The 25,446-nt window shown below is 44.1% G+C and overlaps 1 protein-coding gene and 1 pseudogene across 1 annotated transcript; one reads left to right on the top strand and one right to left on the bottom strand.

Moving 5' to 3' along the window:
• The first annotated feature begins 4,158 nt into the window (after positions 1–4,158).
• On the top strand, positions 4,159–5,269 carry LOC147984591 (protein FAR1-RELATED SEQUENCE 5-like; annotated as a pseudogene).
• A 2,493-nt stretch (positions 5,270–7,762) lies between these two features.
• LOC147984590 (uncharacterized) lies at positions 7,763–15,958 on the bottom strand. Its single transcript, XM_087541170.1, has 15 exons — positions 15,868–15,958; positions 15,219–15,223; positions 14,933–15,000; positions 14,290–14,383; positions 13,662–14,153; positions 13,403–13,513; positions 12,896–12,946; positions 12,519–12,617; positions 12,242–12,417; positions 11,593–11,781; positions 9,907–11,096; positions 9,088–9,397; positions 8,678–8,951; positions 8,099–8,364; positions 7,763–7,964 (listed from the first exon to the last, which is right to left on the bottom strand). The coding sequence occupies exons 1-15, from the start codon at positions 15,956–15,958 to the stop codon at positions 7,763–7,765; spliced, it is 3,618 nt and encodes a 1,205-aa protein (XP_087397296.1).
• Between the last annotated feature and the right edge of the window lie 9,488 nt (positions 15,959–25,446).

The following is a 25,446-nucleotide window of genomic DNA, read 5'->3' as shown; positions in this document are numbered from 1 at the left end:
CCGTCTACGGCTGAGGCGGATGGATGCTGCCGACCCAACCATGCGCTGAACCTGTGCGTCGGCGGGCGTTGAGGGAGGGGTGTTTCTTCCTGTACTACTAGTACATGGTTTATTAACCGCACCCACGATATTCCTCAATGATTGCGTGCGGTGATCGTGGTCAATCAAGGGAATAAATTCCAAGGCCATGCCTCACGCCAAAGAAAGCACGCATCACATCTAGCTATGGGATTTTTTTTTTCAAAAAAACTTTCAATCTATTCATCTTCAATCAAGGTAGTACAACGAACACTAGAAATAATAAAGATTACATGCAGATCCATAGACCACCTAGCGACGACTACAAACACTGAAGCGAGCCGAAGGCGCGCCGTTGTCATCGCCCCTCCCTCGCCGGAGCCGGGCAAACCTTATTGTAGTAGACAGTTGGGAAGTCGTCGTGCTAAGGCGCCATAGAACCAACGCACCAGAACAGCAACCGCCGTGGATGAAGAGTGTAAATCAGAAGGAACCAACCTGAAGACACATGAACGAAAACAAACGACGAACAGATCCGAGCAAATCCATCAAAGACAGATCCGCCGGAGACACACCTCCACACGCCCACCGATGATACTCGACGCATCACCGGAACGGGAGCTAGGCAGCGAGACCTTTATTCCATCTTCAGGGAGCCGCCGTCGTCTCGTCTTTCTGAGCAGGATACAAACCCTAACAAAGCTCGAAAAAATATCTAAAAACGGAGCCCTCCCACCGGCAAGGGCTGAGATCCACTCCGCCTCCATGGCCCTAAGGCCATCGGAGACGGGACGGATCGGCGCCGGCGCCGGCGGGAGGCGGAGAACCCTAGCTTTTTGGGCGGTGGCGGCCGGCTAGGTCGCGTACGTAGCCTGCTGCGTTGAATAGTTTTTAACCTCTAGCTATGGGATTTGATCTTTGCCAGCCCAAAGAAACAACATTGCTTATTTACCAAGCAATCTCTTATGCATCTATATCTATATGCCAATATAAAAAACCTAAAATAATACGTAGATTCTATTAATCTCGTCCATGAAACTAGGTCGATCCAATAACCTAGATTGTTCCAATGACGAGCTCTCAACATATTTAGCGCTGAATTAATACCATATTAAATATAGCACTAATCACATAACTAGTATGCAAATAATATCCTATAATCTAGGGTCCCGATAACTGCCACACGTGTGGTATATCGGATAGTTGTGCCACACGCCTAACCAGCCCGCACGACCATATCCGGGCTCGCAAAAGGCGCGGCCCGCACGTCCGGTGTGTGGCAACCCCGCCCGCACATCCGGGCCAGAGGACCCAGCAGCCCGCACGACCCAGCCGTCCCAGCCTCTGATCGATCCCCAATCCCGACTGTCGCCATCTTCTCCCACCTCCCGAACCCCTACCTCCATCGCCGGCCTTCTTTGGTTGCCATGGCAACCAGAGCAGATCCGTAGGGCCTTCCCACCGCAAACCACACCCCTTATCTCCCCCACCCCACCCCTCTCCACCCCCACCCCCACTCCAACAACGCCCTCCAAAGACGACCAGCTAAAAGCAGGTGAATCTCCCGATCTCCCTACTGCTTCTCATCCTTCTTCTGGGCAGAAAATTGCAAAATTACCGACGAAGTTGGCAACTAGATCCATCCTACAGGGGTAAAACACTACATAGGTTGTGTGTCTTCACAGTTGCCAAGCAGAATACACTAACTCTGCCATGTACTACGCTAGAGATAACCACAAGTTCTCAGTAGATTGATGCACGTAGTTGGTAAATGAATGGATGTGTAGGAATCCATAAAAAGGGAGAGAAAATTGAGAAATTTGGAATAATGGGGGGTGTGAAAATTAATTGCCACTAGTGTCTAACGTCAGTTGCCACCTATCATTGTCGTCAACTGCCACCATGTCAACTTATTGCTTGCCATCCTATTGTAGAGGCTGATGCCATCGAATCAAACGGATAGCTAGCACCCAGATTTTAGAAAAGATAGTGGATGTGCATGTCCTACTAGCCATGATATGCTGGTTGCCTACGCATGAAAATATGATAACACTGACGTGTTAACTTTTACATGCAAGCAGCACAAGGATACATTTTTTGTGGATTGTTGATGCGTTCTTGTTCATGCAGTGATTGAGAGCATATTGGCAGAAACGAGACGCGGAAAAGAATGAATCACGAAGATGGCGCTGATACTTGGGGTTCTCAAAGACCAGAAACGCCCCCTTGGGATGCATCAGAGTACAGTCAACTCATTTCTGCAGGGCCGTTGCTGCCACTACTAGAACAGTATGCAGGCATTGGTATGATGCGTGATAACAAAAGAAAAGAACATTTGCCATGTTCGCGATGATGAAGATGACATTCTACTCATGTCCTACACTGTCATTTTTTTTTGCAGGTTCTTATGACCAAAACACACTCAAGGGGGCTCCGTGGCAAGTTCAGTCACAGGGCGCTAACACTGACAAATGTACGGGAGCCAACTTCAACTAGCTAATATGGCTAGTCAAGGTAACGCATACGAAAAAGAACACATACCAGTCTGGAATGAAAAATAAACTTGCAAAGGTTGGCAAAAGACTCACGAGTTATGTCGGGGGGAAACGCAGAGCCTTCATGCAGCACGTGGCAGCAGGCAGCACCCATGTACCTGCCATCGACGTCATACACAGATGAGTCCATAAAAAGTGAAGTTACAGACAGTGAATTAGCAGAAGGAGCATAGTTGACAACTGTAGTTGCCATGACTGGACAACTGCAATTGCCATGAATTAATAACTGCAGTTGTCATCCCTGGACAACTGTTGTTGCCCTCCCTGGACAACTGTAGTTGCCATGGAGGAACAACTGCAGTTGCCATGCCAGGACAACTGCAGTTGCCATGCCAGCACAAACTGCAGTTGCCATGTATTGACCAACTACTACGATGCTTACAGGTTATTACGATGGTGGTACCGCGGCAAACGTCTCGTGGCAAGCTTCATAGATTGCAGATAAAGCACGTCAATTTGGTGTGACAGACCACACAAGATGGGCACATGCAGCACAACAAGGTAAGGAAAAAATTGAACCACAAAAGAGCACTACATTTGTTTTTGTGGCAAATAGCACGTGACGAAAAAGAAGATTTGTATCAGTGATGGTGGACAAAATCAAGCATAAAACGCTAACAAATGGTTGTGTGCAATGAGTCGTATATTGTCTTCGGAAATTTGCCAACTGCTAGAAGCATGTGTGCAACACTAATGGTTGATCGCATTTGCCTAGTGAGCTCAAGCCTAGAATGCAAAGTTTTGATGCTAGAACACACTGGTTGCCATGTATTGGTAGCAGTATTTGCCATGTATGCAGGACTGCAGCTGCCATGCATATAGAATCCAAGTTTTCATACTAAAAAGGAGATGGTTGTCGTGCATTGGCAAACAATAGTTGCCATGTTTGTTGGACTGTAGCTGCCATGACTGGACAACTACAGTTGCCATGCATGTCCACACGCAGACTCACGGCTTGCTGTTTGAATGATGGCATGCCAAATCACTTGAAGTTGATGTGATCTGTTACAATAAACATGTTATTCAAGCAAAATCTTATGCTCGTACCTGTTTTTTCTATTACAGGGCCTACAACTACACTGAACAGCGGCGCGGGGACATCTACTGCGGGAAGCTCTAAGCGCAGGGAAGACGCGTTCCACCAGCCAGCCAACAATCATGCCGCAAACAATGCTGAGTCAGAGTCAGAAATGGCAATCATTCCAGCAATGCCGACAGGCACCCCTTTGAACACAAGCACTGGCAACACTCAAGTAGATGAAACTGCCGCCGATACTGAAGTGAATGATGAAACTGATGATGAAGCACAAGGGGATGAAGATGGTGGGCAATCGGAGATCATGGTACCTCAGCCACTGTACGTTGGGCAGAGATTTGAATCGTTCGCAGAAGCAAAGGAATTCTACCAGACATATGCAAAGTTCCATGGGTTTGCGGTCAACACCGAATACCATAGAAAAATTAAGAAAACTAATGAGTACAGCAGAGGTGAGATGAGGTGCCACAAGGCACGAAGGAACAAGAAGGGGAAAGGTGTTGCGTCTGTCGTTCCGGAATGAAAGAGAGGTATCATTCTCAAGACCGAATGCCCTGTCCGGTGTAAGCTAAACGTAGATGGAGCACAGTGGGTGTTCACTGAATATTTTGACGAGCACAACCACAAACTCATAAAGAAGTTCGACCTGGTAAAATTTCTGACCGCCCACAGAGGATTCACCCCCCTCGAGAAGAAATTCATAAAGCTGCTACATGATTGTAACGTCGGTCCATCAAGAATGGTCCAGATACTATCACTCATCCACAGCAAAAAGGGACTCTGAGTAGCATGCCCTACATACCAGCTGACGTCACAAACCTAAAGGCAAAGTACCGTAGAGAGAGCAAGTTGTCTGACATAGAGGCCACAATGGCCTACTTCGATGAGAAAGCGAAGGAAGATCCAGATTTCTTCTACAGGATAAGGTTGGACGATGAGGACCGTGTCAGGACATGTATTGGGTGGATGGTGCTGCAAGGAGAGCCTACAAACATTTCCGAGATTGCATTTCATTCGACGCGATGTATCTCACTAATATGTACAAGATGCCATGCACTCCATTCATAGGAATAAATAACCACAATTAGTCGTTGCAGTTCGGATGCGGGCTCGTTCGGAACGAAGACACGAATGGGTAGTTTGGCTGTTCAAGACCTTCTTGGAGTGCATGGATGGACTTGCTCCGATGAACATAATAACAGACCAGGATTTTAGCATGCGTGCAGGCATAGAGGAGGTCTTTCCATTGGCAGTGCACAGGCACTGCAGGTGGCACATTATAAAGAAGGCTGAGGAGACGCTAGGACCGTTCTTTGCTGACCGTCCAGAGCTGCACAAGGCATTCGAGCTGTGCGTGGACCACAGTTTGATGGTGAAGGAGTTTGAAAGGAGCTGGATGGCCATGATTGAAACATATCAAGTCCCAGACAACGAGACTCTTGCTAGCCTGTGGGAGAAGCGAATGTACTGGTTGTCGGCCTACTTCATGCAGTGCTTCTTCCCGTTTCTGCAGACTACGCAGCGCAGCGAGGGGTTCAATGCTATTTTGAAGCGGTACATGAGCCCTGGCAACTCATTGCTACAGTTTGCCAAGCAGTACACAGCTTTGCAACAAAAAATATGGGATCTGAGCTACAGCAAGAAGCGAACACCGTGCTAAAGCAGCCAAAATTTACTAACGTATTTACCGATAGAGAGGCAAATGAGCAAGATATACACCAACAAAATCTTTAACAAGTAAGTCATTTGCGTTACAGTCTTATTTGCGCAAAGCACGAAGGTAGTAGGTGCCATATAGAATGCAATGCAGTTGCCATGATATGTGGTTGCCATGTTTAATGAAATACTGTTTGCCATGCTTACTCACCTGCAGTTGCCATGTTCAATGGAAATTCTGTTTGCCATGCTTACCCGGATGCAGTTTCCATGTTCAATGAAATGCAGTTGCCATGTTTAATGCACTGTACTTCCATTGGGCATGTTGGTATGCAAATGCCAATGTCAATTAAAAAATGTTATGTTGTTGCCATATCTACTGAAATGCAATTGCCATGTTTACTAAAATGCAACTGCCATATTTGCTGAAATGCAATTGCCATGTTTACTCAATTGTAGTTGCCATGTTTAATAAAATGCAGTTGCCATGTTTTATGCAATGTGCTTACATTAGGAATGTTGGTGTGGAAATGACGATGGCCAGTTCAAATGTTATGCAGTTGCCATGTTTAATGTACTGCAGTTGCCATGTCTAATGTACTACAGTTGCCATGTCTAATGTACTACAGTTGCCATGTCTAATGTACTATAGTTGCCATGTCTTATGTACTATATTTGCCATGTTCAAGGTACTATATTTGCCATGTTCAATGTACTATATTTTCCATGTTCAAACAAAATGTATTTCTATTTCCATGACAACATAAGGTGCTACAAAAAAAGAGCGCACGATAGTTTAACAGAAAACACACAAAATTTGCAGATTCTAGGAAGAAATAAAGCGTGCCAGCATGTTCACGGCTTTCCAGGTGGACGAACATACGTTTAAGGTGTGTTCTATTTTGGGCATGTCAGATTCAGAACCTGAAGACCCGGACAAAGGAAGGAACTACTTCGTGAAAGCCTCGATCGGCCAAGGCGAATACTACTGCCAATGCTGCAAGTTTGAACGGGACAACATTGTGTGCTGTCACATACTAAAAGTAATGGACATGAACGCTGTGACACGGATGCCCCGCCATTTCATAAGGCGGCGATGGACTTGAGACGCTGATGACGCGTTGGCGCCGCAGACAACAAACGCAGTTCTGGCTGTGCATGACGAGAGACCTGAGTCAACCATGGAAGCCATGAGGCACGTTGTGCTGACAAAGAACTATGCTGAGCTAATTGATGAAGTGTGCAAGAGTGATGAGACAGCGAGAGTCGCAGAAAAACACAGGAAGGCCCTGAAAAGAGAGCTTGCTGAGATCAAGAAGAGGAAAGCTGAGGAAGCCTTACACAGGTTCCCTCGCACATCAAGTGTGCCTTCGTCCACGAGGCCATCATCTGAAAACTCAGAGATAGGATCTGGAACAGCAAGCACACAAACCCAGGTCAGGAACCCACCCCGTTCCATCACAAAGGGGCGTCCAAAAGAGATAAGGTACAAATCGGGATTGGAGATTCAAGCAAAACACAAGAAAACGAAGAAAGGGACGGGCAATCCGTAAGCAAAATTGGGGCACTGTGACATGGTCCTTGGGGACATTTTGTTTTGTAACCTAGATGTTGTGAATTTTTTCTAGAAACGGGAGACTGACTCTTGAGGGGCATCAGAAGTTGCAGGAAAATGCATTGAATGGGTAACTGCAGTTGCCATGTTGGGTGTACTTGATCTGCCATGTTATATGTGTTTAATCTGCCATGCTATTTTGTACTAAATATGCCATGATATTTTATATTGAGTCTATCATGGTAAATATACTGGGTCTGCCATGTTAATTATACTCAATCCGCCATGTCAAGTATACTGGATCTGCCATCTTGTTTATGCTGAATCTGCCGTGTTCTTTGTACTGAATCTGCCTTGTTAGCTGTACTGAAAAATGCCATGTTATTTGTAATGACTCTACATCGTGTATATTTTCATGATAATTCGACACACTTTAGTCACACATGCTGTGTTGTGTGCAATCTATGGGAAACAAAGTTGAAAAAGCGTAACGTGCATCAACCACAGAAAAGGTTACGGCTACATGATCAAAACTACCATGGTAGCCGGTGCAGTTAGCAATGAAAAAGAAGAAGCAAAACAGCCAAATGAAAAACGACGATGACTTTTAATAACCATGTCTGATGAACTATAGTTGCCATGTTTTAGAACATAGCGCACGCATTCGAAGCAGCAACCTGGTGGTGCAAACGATGAAACCACAATAATAATGATAAACATAAAACATATCTACTATCACGCCTGAAATAGGTTCACGTCCACACAAAATATTACAGAAAATATTCAAATGTCACTCACGAACCACCATTGTGTACTAGGCTACTCGGGGTTGCAGTCATAGCATAGCACACGGACATAGTTTTTGAGAAGAACAAAAGGTAGTACCTTACATTCCTCGGCAACAGAATGTAAGGTATGCGTCCGGTGTGTAACGCCACGTGATCACTTGTACTTCTTGATGACTTTCTTGACAGCTTCCTCCACGAACTCGCGTGCTCCGGGCCGCTTGTTGAAATCTTCATTCGTCAACCAGTTCCATGTGTAAAATTTCTGGAGCTCAACGACCGTTGCAGCTGTGACAGCGAGAACAAGTCTGCCTTCCCACTTTGTAAGGTATTCCAACGTGTAAAAGCCACAGTCCGTCCTGCACAAGAAAAAGAGTTAGGTGAACTCACAAAAAGGACAGACATAGCAATGATAAACTTCAATTCATATGTAACAACAAAGAGGGGTGGGATTGATGTAAATGGCACATGAAGGGGGGGGGTAGGAAATTACGTGTTCCCTTGATTCATAGTCGCCACGTACTCAATCAGGAAATGTCTGATCTGGACCTTTGAGTTTTCATAGTGACGGTTCCATGTCTCTTTGACGTTGTTGATGAAGAATTCAGCATGCGAAGTAAGGTCTGCATCGGCTACCGAACGCATTGAATCAAACACCTCAAAGTGTTGGTTCTTCAGGTCAAGACAGATCGCGTAGTGGTGACCACACTTGTCGTGTGGGTTGTGTGGTGCAAGCTCCTGGAACATGGGGAACAGGACCTGCATGTAAAAGTGAAGGAAATGAGAAGCAGAGTTCACATGAAGAACAACAGAGGGACAAAAAAAAGTAGAATCATGTAGAATGTTTAGTTATAGTGGGTAGTTGAAAGAAAGTTGCCGTCCATGTATGAACAAAATTTGCCTTGTATTTTACTTTGAAGTTGGCACATAGTTTGCACGGGATGCAAAAATCAAAAAGTCAGTTTGCACGGCAGCTGATGCCGCATGAAACATCTGCCACATAAACAGAGTGCAGATAATGGCAAAAAACCATACCATGTGAAAAAAGTGCAAACAGGGAAGGAGTACTCACATATTTCTTCAGTGTGAGCTTGAATTGACCGTGTTGAGCAAAATTCTTCCTCAGGATTTTGTGGTGGAAGTCACCATCCCATATTTTGCAGGTCACACTGTAATGCATGATTGTTTTGTCGGGAGACATATCCATATGCTTGTTGATGTAGTCAATCCCGCATGCAACTACATTCGTCGACATTTTACCGTTTGGCCTCACGGACTCGGTAAGATCATCCAGGTCGATGTACGTCGCTTCGCATTGAATGACCTTGGTTCTGTCCAAACATGAGCTGTATGAAAATGATATAACATGAAAGAATCATGTCTACTAAGTAAAAAGGAAGAACTAAAACGTAAGCGGATCATATATAGAAAGTAGAAAAAAATATGAATGGTAGAAAGAGCAAAGCAAAATGTGGTCATTACGTTTTCAGCTCCTTCATGTGCTTGCTGTTGGCCCTCGCATTTCTAAATCGCTTGACAATATCATACAGCTGGGTCTGTTCCTTTGTGGCCCTGACTTTGGGCTCGTAGTCTTCCGCGGGAGGTGGGTGAACTACCCTCTGTTGCCTCACAGAACCAGGGGTGGTACTCCTAATGGTATCCTCAGATACCGTATCTGCAAGCACATTGGAACTTGATTGCCCCTGACCTCGTGAGGACCTCCTCTGCAATGCTGCCTCCTCGAACCTGCGGTAAGCTTCATCAAGTGACGGTGAAATATCCTCAAGGGTGCCTGCAAGGATCAAAAAAGTGGGTTAGGATACCTGGAAAAACAAAACAAATGGAATGTGAAAAGATAGGGTGCATGATGTGAAATGTAGGTACAAAAAGTAGGGAGTTGCCATGTGTAGTGCACTGTAGTTGCCATGTGACAGCAACTATAGTTGCCATGTTGTGTCAACTCCAGTTGCCATGTGCTCGCCGAATGGAAAATGCAGCATGGAAACAAAAATACAGGTGACATGGTGCAGCAAATCCAGTTGCCATGTGTATTGCACTGTAGTTGCCTTGTGACAACAACTACAGTTGCCATGTTGAATCAACTTCAGTTGCCATGTGATTGCCGAATGTAAAATGCAGCATGGCAACAAAAAAATGTAGGTGACATGGTGCAGCAAATCCAGTTGCCATGTCATCACATAACAGTTGCCATCACAAGTGAGAACGCCAAAAAAATGCTTGGGACAAAAGTCAGACTACACAGATGTATACAAGAAAATGATAAGCACATAAGAAATGTACCTTGGACGATCGGCTCTGCGAACTTGACAACCTTCCTACCCTCGACCATTGGCTGCGCCATCATTGCAGGCATGCCTCCCGGGAAAGCAAAGGCAACTGGCATAGGATCTAGCACCACTGGTTGATCTTGACTGATGCTAAGGCTGAAGCTCGGTGGGGTGAAGGCCATTGGGTGCCTCTCATGCCTACTGGCCGGACCGCAAACAACTTGCGGGGCAGAATCCAAGGGTGAAAGATCAACAAACATATCTGAATCGGCCACTACAGAATGATCGGGCTTATTTGTAGGGCGGGGCGTGTTGTCAGCGGTATCATCCGCAACTTCCTTGACAATCTTCTTGTTTGGGCTGTAGGGGACACCAACATTGACTAGGAGCCTGGAAGTGCGCAGATTTAAGCTGGGGATTTCCACTGCGGGTAAAGGTGTAGTCTGCTCCGGACGTTCACCTGCGTCACTCATGCCCGGCTTGACACCTGCATCAGTTGTGCTCCGGTCTTCCGGTTTCTCCATCACATTGCTTTTGGCAGGTGGCGGGAACAGTGTGGACGCAGGAATATAACCAGACTCATCTCTGCTGCTCCTAGCTACAGCTGGTGCGTTGGGTATGTCTGTTGATTGCTTGCGGGGGCTACGACGCCTTGGTGGAAGACCAGCACGCGAAACAGTCGCCTTAGCAGTATCTGCACCGACAGGAGTTGGAGCTGTTGTGCCAAGACTCTCACCTGTAGATGGCATATCATTATGAACTGCCGCCTCAGCCACTTCTGTCGTGGACACAGGAGTGCCACCACGCACGCGCTTGGAATCAGTGTCAGATGAGCGGGAATCTTCCTTGCTTAGGTTGGTCTCGGGAGCGTCCACTTCAACGCTTGCTGATGGGGTGGCATGACTCACAGCAACATCCTTCATTGCCAGAAGAGTTGGCAATATTTCAGCTGTCCTGGCAGATACCGACTCGTCACTCCTCGATGTACGGATGCCTGTTGTTCTAACCTGCACATCTGCAATCGGCGGAGATGGTCGGCCACTTGTGTCAGAGTTAGTGGGAACAGTTGACGGTGCAGCAACAGATTTGTCGATTGGCGCCTCATGAACATCTGAGTTGCCCCCTGTTGACAACTTTGAATGAAGGCGTTCGAGTGGGTCCCTAATGATATGCTTGGCCCCGTGTGTAGTAGTCTTCTTCACCCTGCAAAAAAGAAAGCACATGAAAAGGTATTAAAAATGAACAAAAAATATTTGCCATGGTATAAATCTAAAAAAATGAAAAATAGGTGGAAAAGCTGGTAGTTGCCATGTAAGGGGAATATGAGTTGCCATGTGGCATAGTTAGCAGTTGCCATGCAAATCCAGCAAGAGTTGCCATGCTAGCCAACTTGAAGAATGATAAAAATGTCTGATCTGCCAGGAATGCAATTTTAAAACTAGGTATGGGATGAGCACACAAGCCAATGGAAAGATGGCAGTTGCCATGTAGGTACAATAAGAGTTGCCATTGGCCTAGATAGCAGTTGCCATGTAAAAAACAAGCAGGAGTTGCCATGCAGTTAAAAAGGAAGGAAATCATTTAAAAACAGCAGTTGCGATGTGGGGACGATGACAGAAGCCCATGTGGCAAGCTGAACGGATGCATTGAAAAATCAAAAATATAGCACTATGTCAATGAAAGCACATGGAAAACCTACTTCTTGACTGGCTTTCTTAGGTCTGGCAACACGACAGGATCCCCAGTGTTGGACGTCATCGTACGAGGAGATGACCTGGTGGAAGGGGTGTCACCAGCAATGGGGGCACCTTTGTTCAACCGAGCAGAAACACGGGTTGGCGTTGGTGCCTGTTTCTTCATAACTGCTCGTCCACCAGCTGTCGCCTCACTGCACGTATAAGATGGAGGAAAAAAGGTGGCAATTGTCAGACAGCAAACTCGTTGCCGTACTTAGCAAAAACAAATGCAAAAAGGGATCAGTTTGTTCCAGAAATATAGACAAAACAAAAAACTAAAATTAAAGTCAAACCTCCTCCTAGCAGCTACGGGATCGGTCCTAGACCTCTTGCCAGGAGAACCCTGCCCAACATCCTCTGGAGCCCTCCCTCTCTTTGATGGCAACACCCCCCTCGCCTCTCGCAGCCGTATGTTCTTTGACTTTCTCCGGTGGGGGGACATCTGGTGCATCCTTGCCCTTCTTACCACCTACACGAACTTCAACATGTTCAACATCATCAGTGTCCTGTTGCACGTTCTCCATGTCATCGTCGTCATCCTTGCTGAGACCAGCGTCTCCATCTAGTTCATCTTGTGTGTCAGCAAGTTCTTGGGAACTGTTTTAGTCATACCGGCCACGGCAACCAGTTGGCCGATGTGTCCATTCTGGGACAAATGTAGTGAACTGCCTCGCAACCGCGTCGCTGTCGGAGCCATTAAGGGACGTCCACCCCTCAACCAACTTCCCGAGCAAGCCGGTCATTCCGGATGCAAACTTCCCAATTAGATGCTCAATAGGTGCCCTCGCCTGTGCACGAAACAAGAAGCAGCAATAACCAACCATATTACAATCACTTGCATGACATCAAAAATAATCCAAGGCAACCATAGATATATATCTTTGATTACCTCAATAGGGAAAGACGGAGCTGAGTGCACGTCCATCCACTTTCCAAAGTTTTGAGGCCCTCCAAACACGCTGTAGTCTATAGCATGCTTGGCCATCAGCTGGAAAAAACCAAAAAAGCTAGGATGTAAGAGAGAGAATGATGAACACTGACTAGCAGTTCATGTGTTGCAAATACAACAAAAAATAAGACGTGAATATAAGTTTCAGCACAAATGACAGAGTTGCCATGTGGAGTGAGACATGGATACCATACGCAGACAGCCATGGCTAACAAAGGTAGTCATCTCTTGTTAATCACAGACGGTTGCCACATGACGATATGTTATGCCGCAAAAATTTGTAAGAATGCCGTGTAGAGAAAGAAACCAGAACTAACCTGCAGTTTTCCATATTTGGTATCAGTTACCCTGTCTGCAGCAAGCACAGCCTTGATAGCATTGATAGTTCACGCAGAAACAACAAACTTGTGCGTAGGCGGCGGGCCTCCTGTCCCAGTGAAATCCATGGTGGACAGATCAAGACAGTCGACGTACATGAGCTGATGTACACCAATTTTAAAAAGAAAGAAATATCAGTTGCAGTCATGGTATTTTGCGAAAAACAGGATAATATATGTTCCTACGATCATCAAGTTAAAGTGCATGAAAAGAGAAAAAGAAGAAGTTGCCATCTGTATGTGCTAGTTGCCATCATAGTGTGATGGCAGTTGCCATATTGTCATGATGGCAGTTGCCATCATAGAATGATGGCAGTTGCCATATTGTCATGATGGCAGTTGCCATATTGTCATTATGGCAGTTGCCATCTTGTTATGATCAGGTTGCCATGCATGAATAAAAGGTGTTAAAAAGAGTGTTCACAGAAAGGAATGGTAAAAAAATACCATTAAATGTAGTCGACAACCCTTCTGGTACATCTTGCTTGAGAATGCATCATGCAGGAAGTCGACAATGAACTTACACCAATTCATGTTCTTCACATCTTTTAGTTTCGCCTGCACCGCACAATTTTCAGGACAACGAGTTGCCGCATCAGAAATCAAATGGAAAAAACATCAAAAAACACTGGCAGTGACTAGCTTGCACATGACATCGGAGCAAAAAAATTGAAGGAAAATAATGTAGTAACGATAGATCATTCACGAGGATGGGGAAGCATTTGTTGCTTGGGCGAAGAGAAGTGGTCGGCGCGAAAATAGCTGAGATGAGGTACATGAGTAGTTTCATCTTAAAAACCTCGTCATGGGTTGTCATGGCCTGCAGCGAATCTGCCAGTACAGACGTGTTCGGCATGGATTCCAACCCAGGAAACAAACGGGGGAACAACGCTTCCTCGATCTTGTTATTGACCTCATACGGGACTTTGATTTGTCCACGGGGCACACCCAAAGTGCAGAACACGGATTCCTCGTTCAACGGCAGTCTTCCACGTCCCGGAATCACAAATTCCCTGGAGGCAGGGTTGTAAATCTCACCAAGCCAGTCGCATACAGGGTTGACTAGATTCGTGCACCGGACATTCATCAGAGCCTGCATACCCATCTCACCAGTAGCTCCCTTATGATCATCGGTAAATCTGTCAGTCAATGAAGTCAGTCGTTCTTGGGAGGCCCTATTGCGAGTACGTTTCTTCTTCTGCAAAAAACAGACAAATGATCAGTTGTTGCCATGTTTTCACTGTCATGAAATTTTAGTTCATGACAGACGACTGCAAAGCTCGAGGTGGCAACCAATAACATATGCAGGAGGAAGAGGGTGTGTGGACAGTTACCTCGTCGCCCTCTTTTCTCCGTCCAATTGCCCGATTCTGCTGTGGTGGATCCATGAAATCATCATCATCGTTTTGATGATCACCACGAGCCATTCTGCTGAGGTAAGAACAGACCAAATTGTCACGGTGGAAATGAAAATGCAGGAAGTAAGCAGTTGCCACCTAACAGAATGTCCTTGCCGCATGGGCTCGAGTGAAAATGTCAACTAGTGAATGCAAAATATCACATGAACACGCACCCCCCCTATGATTGTCGAAAACATAAATGTGGCAATTAAGCACACTGGTTACATTTGAAAAAAAATGTACAGATCGTAAATGCACTTAAAAACAAAATGTTGAAGTTGCCATGTTAGCACAAGATAGTACGAAAGAAAAGTCACAAAATCCTCCACTGCACAAACCTAAGATGTGGCAGCTCACACCCTGTCCTCATACAACAATGACTTGCCATGTGTTCAATGGCAAAAATGTGCTAGGTTGAGATTGCCATGTTAAAATGCAACACAGAATTCAAAAAAGCGATGAAAAACATCTAATGAACAACCTGAAATTGCCACAGTGTGTTCATATATCACAAGTCATCATGGCAAAACACAAAAATTGCGTCTGCCGTACAATGAATTTGCCACATTATACTGACTGTAACATGGCAACAGACATGCTGTGTTCAGACAAATACTTGCCACATGGAAAGCATATATATGGCATCTGACACAATTGATGTGCAAATTAGTTGCCATGTTATGCAGCCAATTTGCCACATTATCCTGTCTACAACATGGCAATAGCCACAGTGTGTTCACAGTCTATTTGCCACAAGAATATACTATCCAAGTGGCAACAGACACAGTTGATGTGCAGATTAGTTGCCATCCAGTGCAATTGGTTGCTGAAACTGCAGTGACTACCGATTTACTACACCTTACCATTCCTACAGTGTGGCAACTATTACAATCATTCAGCAAAAATTAGTTGCCACATGGAAAGCATGTTTGTGGCAACTATCACAGTCATTCAGGAAATTAGTTGCCACATGGAAAAGCATGTTTGTGGCAACTATCACAGTCATTCAAGAAATTAGTTACCGCATGGAAAAGCATGTTTGTGGCAACTATCACAGTCATTCAGGAAATTAGTTGCCATATAGTCATGATAGTTACTCAAACCACCATGTTTGCCTTCATACTGCAGTTTGAAAAACAACTAACTAGATCTAGGGTTCAATGGCAACTATAATGACTTGAAATTCATCCCCAAAATTCTCCCCGAACTGATCGCAAATACCAATTCGAAGCAATGCGCAACTATCAGATCGGAAAACAACGGCCCAATCCCAAGGCACAACCAGTGTGTGTCTCCGGACAGGCAGAACCACACCGGTGAGACTGCCACCACGGCGGCGACGAAACTGCCCAGTGCCACCGAAAACAGCAAGCACAGGACTCCGCCGCCAGCGGGAACGCCGGCGCATCGCCAAATCGCCTGAATCTCTACGAATCTCGAGCGAAGCATCGAACACGGAGGGAAGGGGAGAAAAATGCAGGCAGTGATTGTGAGAGTGGGAGCGAGCATTACCTTCAATCTGTAGGCGCTCCGGCGAAGCTGCTCCGGTCCAGCGAGCACCACTGACGGCCGCGAACGCCGTCGACTCTTCCGCCTCCGCCATCGCCTTCTCCCCTCGTCTTCTCCTCCAATCGTCTGAAATGCGAAGTGGGTTATGTGAGTAACTGTGGGGATGAGTAAATGGAACCGTGAGGGGGAGGCAGGCGAAGTGCGCAACGTGTTTGACGTCAACCATGGTCGGCGCGTGGCGTGCGGGCGCATAGCAGTTCCACCGCATGCCCCCGAGTGGCAACCGCTGACCGCGGGGGGGGGGGGGGGAGGGGGGAACCAACATGCGGGCGAACTATGTCACACACCACACACGCGCCTTGTCCTACGTGGTACAGAGAATCGGCCAGATTGTGCCAAGATTCGTGCATATAGTACTGGACGGTGATGGATGCGTGTGGTCGAGATGGTTAATGCCCACACGTGTGGGCGTTAACATTTCCGATAATCTAATATCCGATCGTGGAGGGACCGACCACTCCCGAGTCGCTCCCACGGGTGACTCAGGGAGCCAACCCTAGCGCCGCCGCTTCTTAGCCCTCCTCCCCCCTCGCCGCCGCCAGTGGCGTCGCCGGACAAAGGCCGCGCGGCATAGGTGGTGATACGTCCATTTTGCATCATGCTTTTATATTGATATTTATTGCATTATGGGTTGTTATTACACATTATATCACAATACTTATGTCTATTCTCTCTTATTTTATAAAGTTTACATGAAGAGGGGGAATGTCGGCAGCTGGAATTCTGGACTGGAAAGGAGCAAATATTAGAGACCTATTCTGCACAACTCCAAAAGTGCTGAAACTTCATGGAGCATGTTTTTGGAATATGTAAAAAATATTAGGCGAAGAAAATACCAAAGGGGCCACCAGCCAGCCACAAGGGTGGAGGGCGCGCCCCCCATCCTTGTGGCCCCCCTAGCAGGCCTCCGGTGCCCATCTTTGACTATGTGGTGTGTTTTGACCTGGAAAAAAAATCAAAAGGAAGCTTTCCGGACGAAGCGCCACCGTCTCAAGGCGGAACCTGGGTAGAACCAATCTAGGGCTCCGGCGGAGCTGTTCTGCCGGGGAAACATCCCTCCGAGAGGGGGAAATCATCGTTATCGTCATCACCATCGATCCTCTCATCGAGAGGGGGGCAATCTCAATCAACATCTTCACTAGCACCATCTCCTCTCAAACCCTAGTTCAGCTCTTGTATTCGATCTTGGTTCCAAAACCTCAGATTGGTACCTGTGGGTTGCTAGTAGTGTTGATTACTCCTTGTAGTTGATGCTAGTTGGTTTATCCGGTGGAAGATTATATTTTTAGATCCTTAATGATAATTAATACTCCTCTGATCTTGATTATGAATATGCTTTGTGAGTAGTTATGTTTGTTCCTGAGGACATGGGAGAAGTCTTCTTATAAGTAATCATGTGAATTTGGTATTCGTTCGATATTTTGATGAGATGTATGTTGTCTCTCCTCTAGTGGTGTTATGTGAACGTCGACTACATGACACTTCACCATTATTTGGGCCTAGGGAAATTCATTAGGGAGTAATAAGTAGATGATGGGTTGCTAGAGTGACAGAAGGTTAAACCCTAGTTTATGTGTTGCTTCGTAAGGGGCTGATTTGGATCCATATATTTCATTCTATGGTTAGGTTTACCTTAGTTCTTCTTTTGTAGTTGTGGATGATTGTGAGATGGGTTAATCATAAGTGGGAGGCTTGTCCAAGGAAGGACAACACCCAAGCATGGGTCCACCCACATATCAAATTATCAAAGTAACGAACGCGAATCATATGAGCTTGATGAAAACTAGCTTGACAGTAATTCCCATGTGTTCTCGGGAGCGCTTTGCATTATATAAGAGTTCGTCCAGGCTTGTCCTTTGCTACAAAAAGGATTGGGCCACCTTGCTGCACCTTGTTTACTTTTATTACTTGTTACCCTCTATGATTTGCCTTATCATAAAACTATCTATCACCGATAATTTCAGTGCTTGCAGAGAATACCTTGCTGAAAACCGCTTGTCATTTCCTTCTACTCCTCGTTGGGTTCGACACTCTTAATTACTGAAAGGACTACGAGATATCCCCTATATTTGTGTGTCATCAAGACTCTTTTCTGGCGCCGTTGCCGGGGAGTGAAGCGCCTTTGGTAAGGAAACATTTATATAGTGTGCTGAAATTTACTGTCACGTGTTACTATGAAAAATAATCCTTTGAGGGGCTTCTTCGGAGTATCTTCACCTCGACTGGAAGAACAAAGAGTTTCTCCTATGTTGGGGAACAAAGAGTACCCCGCTGCTTGGTCGGAAACGGCGGAAAAAATGCCCAGCTGCTGGCGGAGGGGCTGCCTCGGTGAAAGCTCTGTTCGTTTTCCGGCGGGAATGGGCTATCTAGCGGTGGCGGGCGGTGGGCGGCGCAGGGATACAGTTGTTGGCGGCTGAGCGCACGGGGGGTGGGAGACGAGTCGGGAAGAAAGACTTGACTTTTCGCCTGATGGCGTGGGCTAGCTGTGCTTTTCCCTTGTGCCGGAGCCCCCGAGCGCCCCCAGTGCGCCGGGTTCAGCCTGCGATTGCCAGGCCCAAAAACGGGCTGAACCGGTGAATTGCGGCATCGTGGGGGTGCGACTAGGGCATTTGTTTGGCGATGGCACCGAAAAAGTCGCCTAGGGAGGCCTGTTGGGGGCGCGGCTGGAGATGCTCTAAGGACCATATCTTTGCCATGGGGTGCCCGGAACCCCTTCCGGTGTCCCGATACATACCCGGTATCCTCGGAACACTTCTGGTGTCCGAATACTATCGTCCTATATATATATGAATCTTTACCTCTTGACCATTTCGAGACTCCTCGTCATGTCCATGATCACATCCAGGACTCCAAACAACATTTGGTCACCAAATCACATAACTCATATAATACAAAATCATCATCGAATGTTAAGCGTGCGGACCCTACCGGTTCGAGAAGTATGTAGACATGACCGAGAAACCTCTCCGGTCAATAACCAACAGAGGAACTTGGATGCTCATATTGGTTCCCACATATTCTACGAAGATCTTTATCGGTCGTACCATCATGACAACATACGTTATTCCCTTTGTCATTGGTATGTTTCTTGCCCGAGATTCGATCGTCGGTATCTTCATACCTAGTTCAATCTCGTTACCAACAAGTCTCTTTACTCATTCCGTAATGCATCATCCCACAACTAACTCATTAGTCACATTGCTTGCATGGCTTATTATGATGTGCATTATCGAGAGGGCCCACAGATACCTCTCCGATACTCGGAGTGACAAATCCTAATCTCGATCTATGCCAACCCAACAAAAACCTTCGGAGATACCTGTAGAGCATCTTTATAATCACCCAGTTACGTTGTGACGTTTGATAGCACACAAGGTATTCCTTCGGTATCCGGGAGTTGCATAATGATACGTCTCCAACGTATCTATAATTTTTGATTGCTCCATGCTATTATATTAATTGTTTTGGATGGTATTGGGCTTTATTTTACACTTTTATATCGTTTTTGGGACTAACCTATTAACCGGAGGCCCCAGCCCAAATTGTTGTTTTTTGCCTATTTTAGAGTTTCGCCGAAAAGGAATATCAAACGGAGTCCAAACGGAATGAAACCTTTGGGAACGTGATTTTCTCAACAAACGTGATCCAGGAGACTTGGAGTGGGCGTCAAGAAACAATCGAGGAGGCCACAAGGCAGGGGGCGTGCCCTCCACCCTCGTGGTCCCCTCTTTGCTCCATCGACCTACTTCTTCCTCCTATATATATCCACGTACCCCCAAACATCCAGGAGCACCACGAAAACCTAATTCCACCACCGCAACCTTCTGTACCCGAGAGATCCCATCTTGAAGCCTTTTCCGGAGCTCCGCCGGAGGGGGCATTGATCACGGAGGGCCTCTACATCAACTCCATGGCCTCTCTGGTGATGTGTGAGTAGTTTACTTCAGACCTTCGGGTCCATAGTTATTAGCTAGACGGCTTCTTCTCTCTCTCTGGATCTCAATACAAAGTTCTCCTCGATCTTCTTGGAGATCTATTCGATGTAATCTTCTTTTGCGGTGTGTTTGTCGAGATTCGATGAATTGTGGGTTTATGATCAAGTTTATCTATGAACAATATTTGAATCTCCTCTGAATTCTTTTATGTATGATTGGTTATCTTTGCAAGTCTCTTCGAATTATCAGTTTGGTTTGTACTACTAGATTGATCTTTATTGTAATGGGAGAAGTGCTTAGCTTTGGGTTCAATCTTGCGGTGTCCTTTCCCAGTGACAGTAGGGGCAGCAAGGCACGTATTGTATTGTTGCCATCGAGGATAAAAAGATGGGGTTTATATCATATTGCATGAGTTTATCCCTCTACATCATGTCATCTTACTTAAAGCATTACTCTATTCTTATGAACTTAATACTCTAGATGCATGCTGGATAGCAGTTGATGTGTGGAGTAATAGTAGTAGATGCATAATCGTTTCGGTCTACTTGTCGCGGACGTGATGCCTATATACATGATCATACCTAGAAATTCCCATAACTATGCTCAATTCTATCAATTGCTCGAGAGTAATTCGTTTACCCACCGTAATACTTATGCTCTTGAGAGAAGCCACTAGTGAAACCTATGGCCCCCGGGTCTATCTTCCATCATATTAATCTTCCAACACTTAGCTATTTCTATTGCCGTTTATTTTACTTTGCATCTTTATTTCTCTTTATCATAAAAATACCAAAAATATCATCTTATCATATCTATCAGATCTCACTCTCGTAAGTGACCGTGAAGGGATTGACAACCCCTTTAACGCGTTGGTTGTGAGGTTCTTATTTGTTTGTGTAGGTGCGTGGGACTCGAGCATGATCTCCTACTGCATTGATACCTTGGTTCTCAAAAACTGAGGGAAATACTTACGCTACTTTACTGCATCACCCTTTCCTCTTCAAGGGAAAACCAACGTAGTGCTCAAGAGGTAGCAAGAAGGATTTCTGGCGCCGTTGCCGGGGAGATTCGTGCCAAGTCAAGTCAATATTTGACTCCCGACAACGAGCCATTTCTTGCGCCGTTGCCAGGGAGTCTACGCGCAAGTCAAGACATACCAAGTACCCATCACATACTCTTATCCCTCGCATTACATTATTTGCCATTTGCCTCTCGTTTTCCTCTCCCCCACTTCACCCTTGCCGTTTTATTCACCCTCTCTTTTCCGTTCGCCTCTTTTTTTCCGCTTGTTTCTTGTTTGCTCGTGTGTTGGATTGCTTGCTTGTCACGATGGCTTAAGATAATACTAAATTGTGTGACTTTACCAATACCAACAACAATGATTTTCTTAGCACTCCGATTGCTCCTCTTACCGATGCTGAATCTTGTGAAATTAATGCTGCTTTGTTGAATCTTGTCATGAAAGATCAATTCGCCGGCCTTCCTAGTGAAGATGCCGCTACCCATCTAAATAGCTTTGTTGATTTGTGTGATATGCAAAAAAAGAAAGATGTGGACAATGATATTGTTAAATTGAAGCTATTGCCTTTTCCCTTAGAGATCGTGCTAAAGCTAAAATAGTATTGATTCATGGAATAAGTGCAAAGATGCTTTTATCTCTAAGTATATTTCTCCCGCTAAAATCATCTCTCTTAGAAACTATATTATGAATTTTAAGAAACTTGATCATGAACATGTTGCACAAGCTTGGGAGAGGATGAAATTAACGATACGTAATTGCCCTACACATGGTTTGAATCTTTGGATCATTATACAAATTTTTTATGCCGAATTGAATTTTTCTTCTAGAAATCTTTTAGATTCGTCCGCGGGAGGCACTTTTATGGAAATCACTTTAGGAGAAGCTACTAAACTCCTAGACAATATTATGGTTAATTATTCTCAACGGCACACCGAAAGATCTACTAGTAAAAAAGTGCATGCGATAGAAGAAATTAATGTTTTGAGTGGAAAGATGGATGAACTTATGAAATTGTTTGCTAATAAGAGTGCTCCTACTGATCCTAATGATATGCCTTTGTCTACTTTGATGGAGAATAATAATGAATCTATGGATGTGAATTTTGTTAGTAGGAATAATTTTGGTAACAACGCGTATAGAGGTAATTTTAATTCTAGGCCGTTTCCTAGTTTTCCTCTAATAATTATGGTAATTCCTACAACAATTCTTATGGAATTTGAGACTAGTGTTAAGGAGTTTATGAATTCGCAAAAGAATTTCAATGCTTTGCTTGAAGAAAAATTGCTTAAGGTTGATGAATTGGCTAGGAACGTTGATAGAATTTCTCTTGATGTTGATTCTTTGAAACTTAGATCTATTCCACCTAAGCATGATATCAATGAGTCTCTCAAAGCCATGATAATTTCCATTGATGAGTGCAAATAAAGAACCGCTAGGATGCGTGCTAAGAAAGATTGCTTTGTGAAAGCGTGTTCTTCTAGTTTCTATGAAAATAAAGATGAAGATCTAGAAGTTATTGATGTGTCTCCTATTAAATCTTTGTTTTGAAATATTAATCTTGATAATGATGGGACTGAATATGAGCCACCTTTACCTAGAAGGCGTTCCAAAAAATTCGGAGTTTTTAGATCTTGATGCAAAAATTTGTAAAAGTGGGACTGAAGAAGTTAAAACTTTAAATAGCAATGAACCCACTATTTTGTATTTCAAGTAATTTAATTATGATAATTGCTCTTTGATAGATTGTATTTACTTGTTGCAATCCTTGCTAAGTTCTCCTCATGCTTATAGTCAAAATAAAGCTTTTACTAAACATATCGTTGATGCTTTGATGCAATCTTATGAAGAAAAACTTGAGTTGGAAGTTTCTATCCCTAGAAAACTTTATGATGAGTGGGAACCTACAATAACAATTAAAATTAAAGATCATGAATGCTATGCTTTGTGTGATTTGGGTGCTAGTGTTTCCACGATTCCGAAAACTTTATGTGATTTGCTAGGATTCCGTGAATTCGATGATTGTTCTTTAAACTTGCACCTTGCGGATTCCACTATTAAGAAACCTATGAGAAGAATTATTGATGTTCTTATTGTTGCAAATAGGAACTATGTGCCCGTAGATTTCATTGTTCTTGATATAGATTGCAATCCTTCATGTCCTATTATTCTTGGTAGACCTTTCCTTAGAACGATTGGTGCAATTATTGATATGAAGGAAGGGAATATTAGATTCCCATTTCCGTTAAGGAAAGGCAAGGAACACTTCCCTAGAAAGAAAATTAAATTACCATATGAATCTATTATGAGATCCACTTATGGATTGCCTACCAAAGATGACAATACCTAGATCTATCCTTGCTTTTATGCCTAGCTTGGGGCGTTAAGCGATAGCTCTTGTTGGGAGGCAACCCAAATTTATTTTTATTCCTTGATTTTTGCTCCTGTTTAGTAATAAATAATTTATCTAGCCTATGTTTTGGTTGTGTTTTTTGTGTTTAATTAGTGTTTGTGCCAAATAGAACCGTTGGGAAGACTTGGGGAAAGTCTTTTTGATCTTGCTGTAAAAAAATAGAAACTTTAGCGCTCACGAGAATTGCTGCCATTTTTATTTGGAGAGTTATATTTAGTTAATTATTTTTGCACATGATTAATAAATAAATTACTCACGTCCATCAATTTATTTAAGAATTTTTGGGGCTCCAGAAGTTTGCGTTAGCTACAGATTACTACAGGCTGTTCTGTTTTTGACAGATTCTGTTTTTCGTGTGTTGTTTGCTTATTTTGATGAATCTATGGCTAGTAAAAGAGATTATAAACCATAGAGAAGTTGGAATACAGTAGGTTTAACACCAATATAAATAAAGAATGAGTTAATTACAGTACCTTGAAGTGGTGTTTTGTTTTCTTTCGCTAACGGAGCTCACGAGATTTTCTATTTTGAGTTTTGTGTTGTGAAGTTTTCAAGTTTTGGGTAAAATCTTAATGGATTATGGAACAAGGAGTGGCAAGAGCCTAAGCTTGGGGATTCCCATGGCACCCCAAGGTAAAATTCAAGGACAACAAAAAGCCTAAGCTTGGGGATGCCCCAGAAGGCATCCCCTCTTTTGTCTTCGTCCATCGGTAACTTTACTTGGAGCTATATTTTTATTTACCACATGATATGTGTTTTGCTTGGAGCGTCTTGTATGATTTGAGTCTTTGCTTTTTAGTTTACCACAATCATCATTTCTGTACACACCTTTTGAGAGAGACTCACATGATTTGAAATTTATTAGAATACTCTATGTGCTTCACTTATATCTTTTGAGCTATATAGTTTTTTCTCTTGTTCTTCACTTATATCTTTTAGAGCACGGCAGTGGTTTTATTTTATAGAAATAGTTGATCTCTAATGCTTCACTTATATTATTTTGAGAGTCCTTTAGAACAACATGGAAATTTGCTTTTAGGAATAACATAAAAACTTTTATAGAAGTGCATTGAATACTATGAGAAGTTTGATACTTGATAATTGTTTTGAGATATGGAGATGGTGATATTAGAGTCATGTTAGTTGAGTAGTTGTGAATTTGAGAAATACTTGTGTTGAAGTTTGTGATTCCCGTAGCATGCACGTATGGTGAACCGTTATGTGATGAAGTCGGAGCATGATTTATTTATTGATTGTCTTCCTTATGAGTGGCGGCCGGGGACGAGTGATGGTATTTTCCTACCAATCTATCCCCCTAGGAGCATGCGCGTAATACTTTGTTTCGATAACTAATAGATTTTTGCAATAAGTATGTGAGTTCTTTATGACTAATGTTGAGTCGATAGATTATACGCACTCTCACCCTTCCACCATTGCTAGTCTCTCTAGTATCGCACAACTTTCGCCGGTACCTTAAACCCACCATATACCTTACTCAAAATAGCCACCATACCTACCTATTATGACATTTCCATAGCCTTCCCGAGATATATTGCCATGCAACTTTCTACCGTTCCGTTATTATGACACGCTTCATCATTGTCATATTGCTTGCATGATCATGTAGTTGGCATCGTATTTGTGGCAAAGCCACCGTTCATAATTCTTCATACATGTCACTCATGCATCATTGCCCATCCCAGTACACCGCCGGAGGCATTCACATAGAGTCATATTTTGTTCTAAGTATTGAGTTGTAATTCTTGAGTTGTAAGTAAATAAAGTGTGATGATCATCATTATTAGAGCATTGTCCCAAGTGAGGAAAGGATGATGGAGACTATGATTCCCCCACAAGTTGGGATGAGACTCCGGACGAAAAAAAGAAAAAAATAGGCCAAAAAAGAGAAAAGGCCCAAATAAAAAAATGAATGAGAGAAAAAGAGAGAAGGGACAATGCTACTATCCTTTTTCCACACTTGTGCTTCAAAGTAGCACCATGATCTTCATGATAGAGAGTCTCCTATGATATCACTTTCATATACTAGTGGGAATTTTTCATTATAGAACTTGGCTTGTATATTACAATGATGGGCTTCCTCAAAATGCCCTAGGTCTTCATGAGCAAGCGAGTTGGATGCACACCCAGTTAGTTTC

Source organism: Triticum urartu, chromosome 2A (assembly GCF_056163025.1).
Source record: "Triticum urartu cultivar PI428250 chromosome 2A, HENAU_Tu73, whole genome shotgun sequence".
NCBI lineage: Eukaryota > Viridiplantae > Streptophyta > Magnoliopsida > Poales > Poaceae > Triticum > Triticum urartu.
Note: the sequence above shows the minus strand (reverse complement) of the source record. Positions and strands in the feature narration are given on the sequence as shown.

What these genes read in the sequence shown, in the direction of transcription:
- LOC147984590 (XM_087541170.1), bottom strand. Translation starts at nt 15,958, where the DNA reads ATGGCGGAGGCGGAAGAGTCGACGGCGTTCGCGGCCGTCAGTGGTGCT. An exon ending in GGAGAAAAGAGGGCGACGAG is followed by an intron (nt 14,154 to 14,289) that starts GTAACTGTCCAC and finishes TGTTTTTTGCAG; the next exon opens with AAGAAGAAACGTACTCGCAA. An exon ending in CTAAGAAAGCCAGTCAAGAA is followed by an intron (nt 11,097 to 11,592) that starts GTAGGTTTTCCA and finishes TCTTTTTTGCAG; the next exon opens with GGTGAAGAAGACTACTACAC.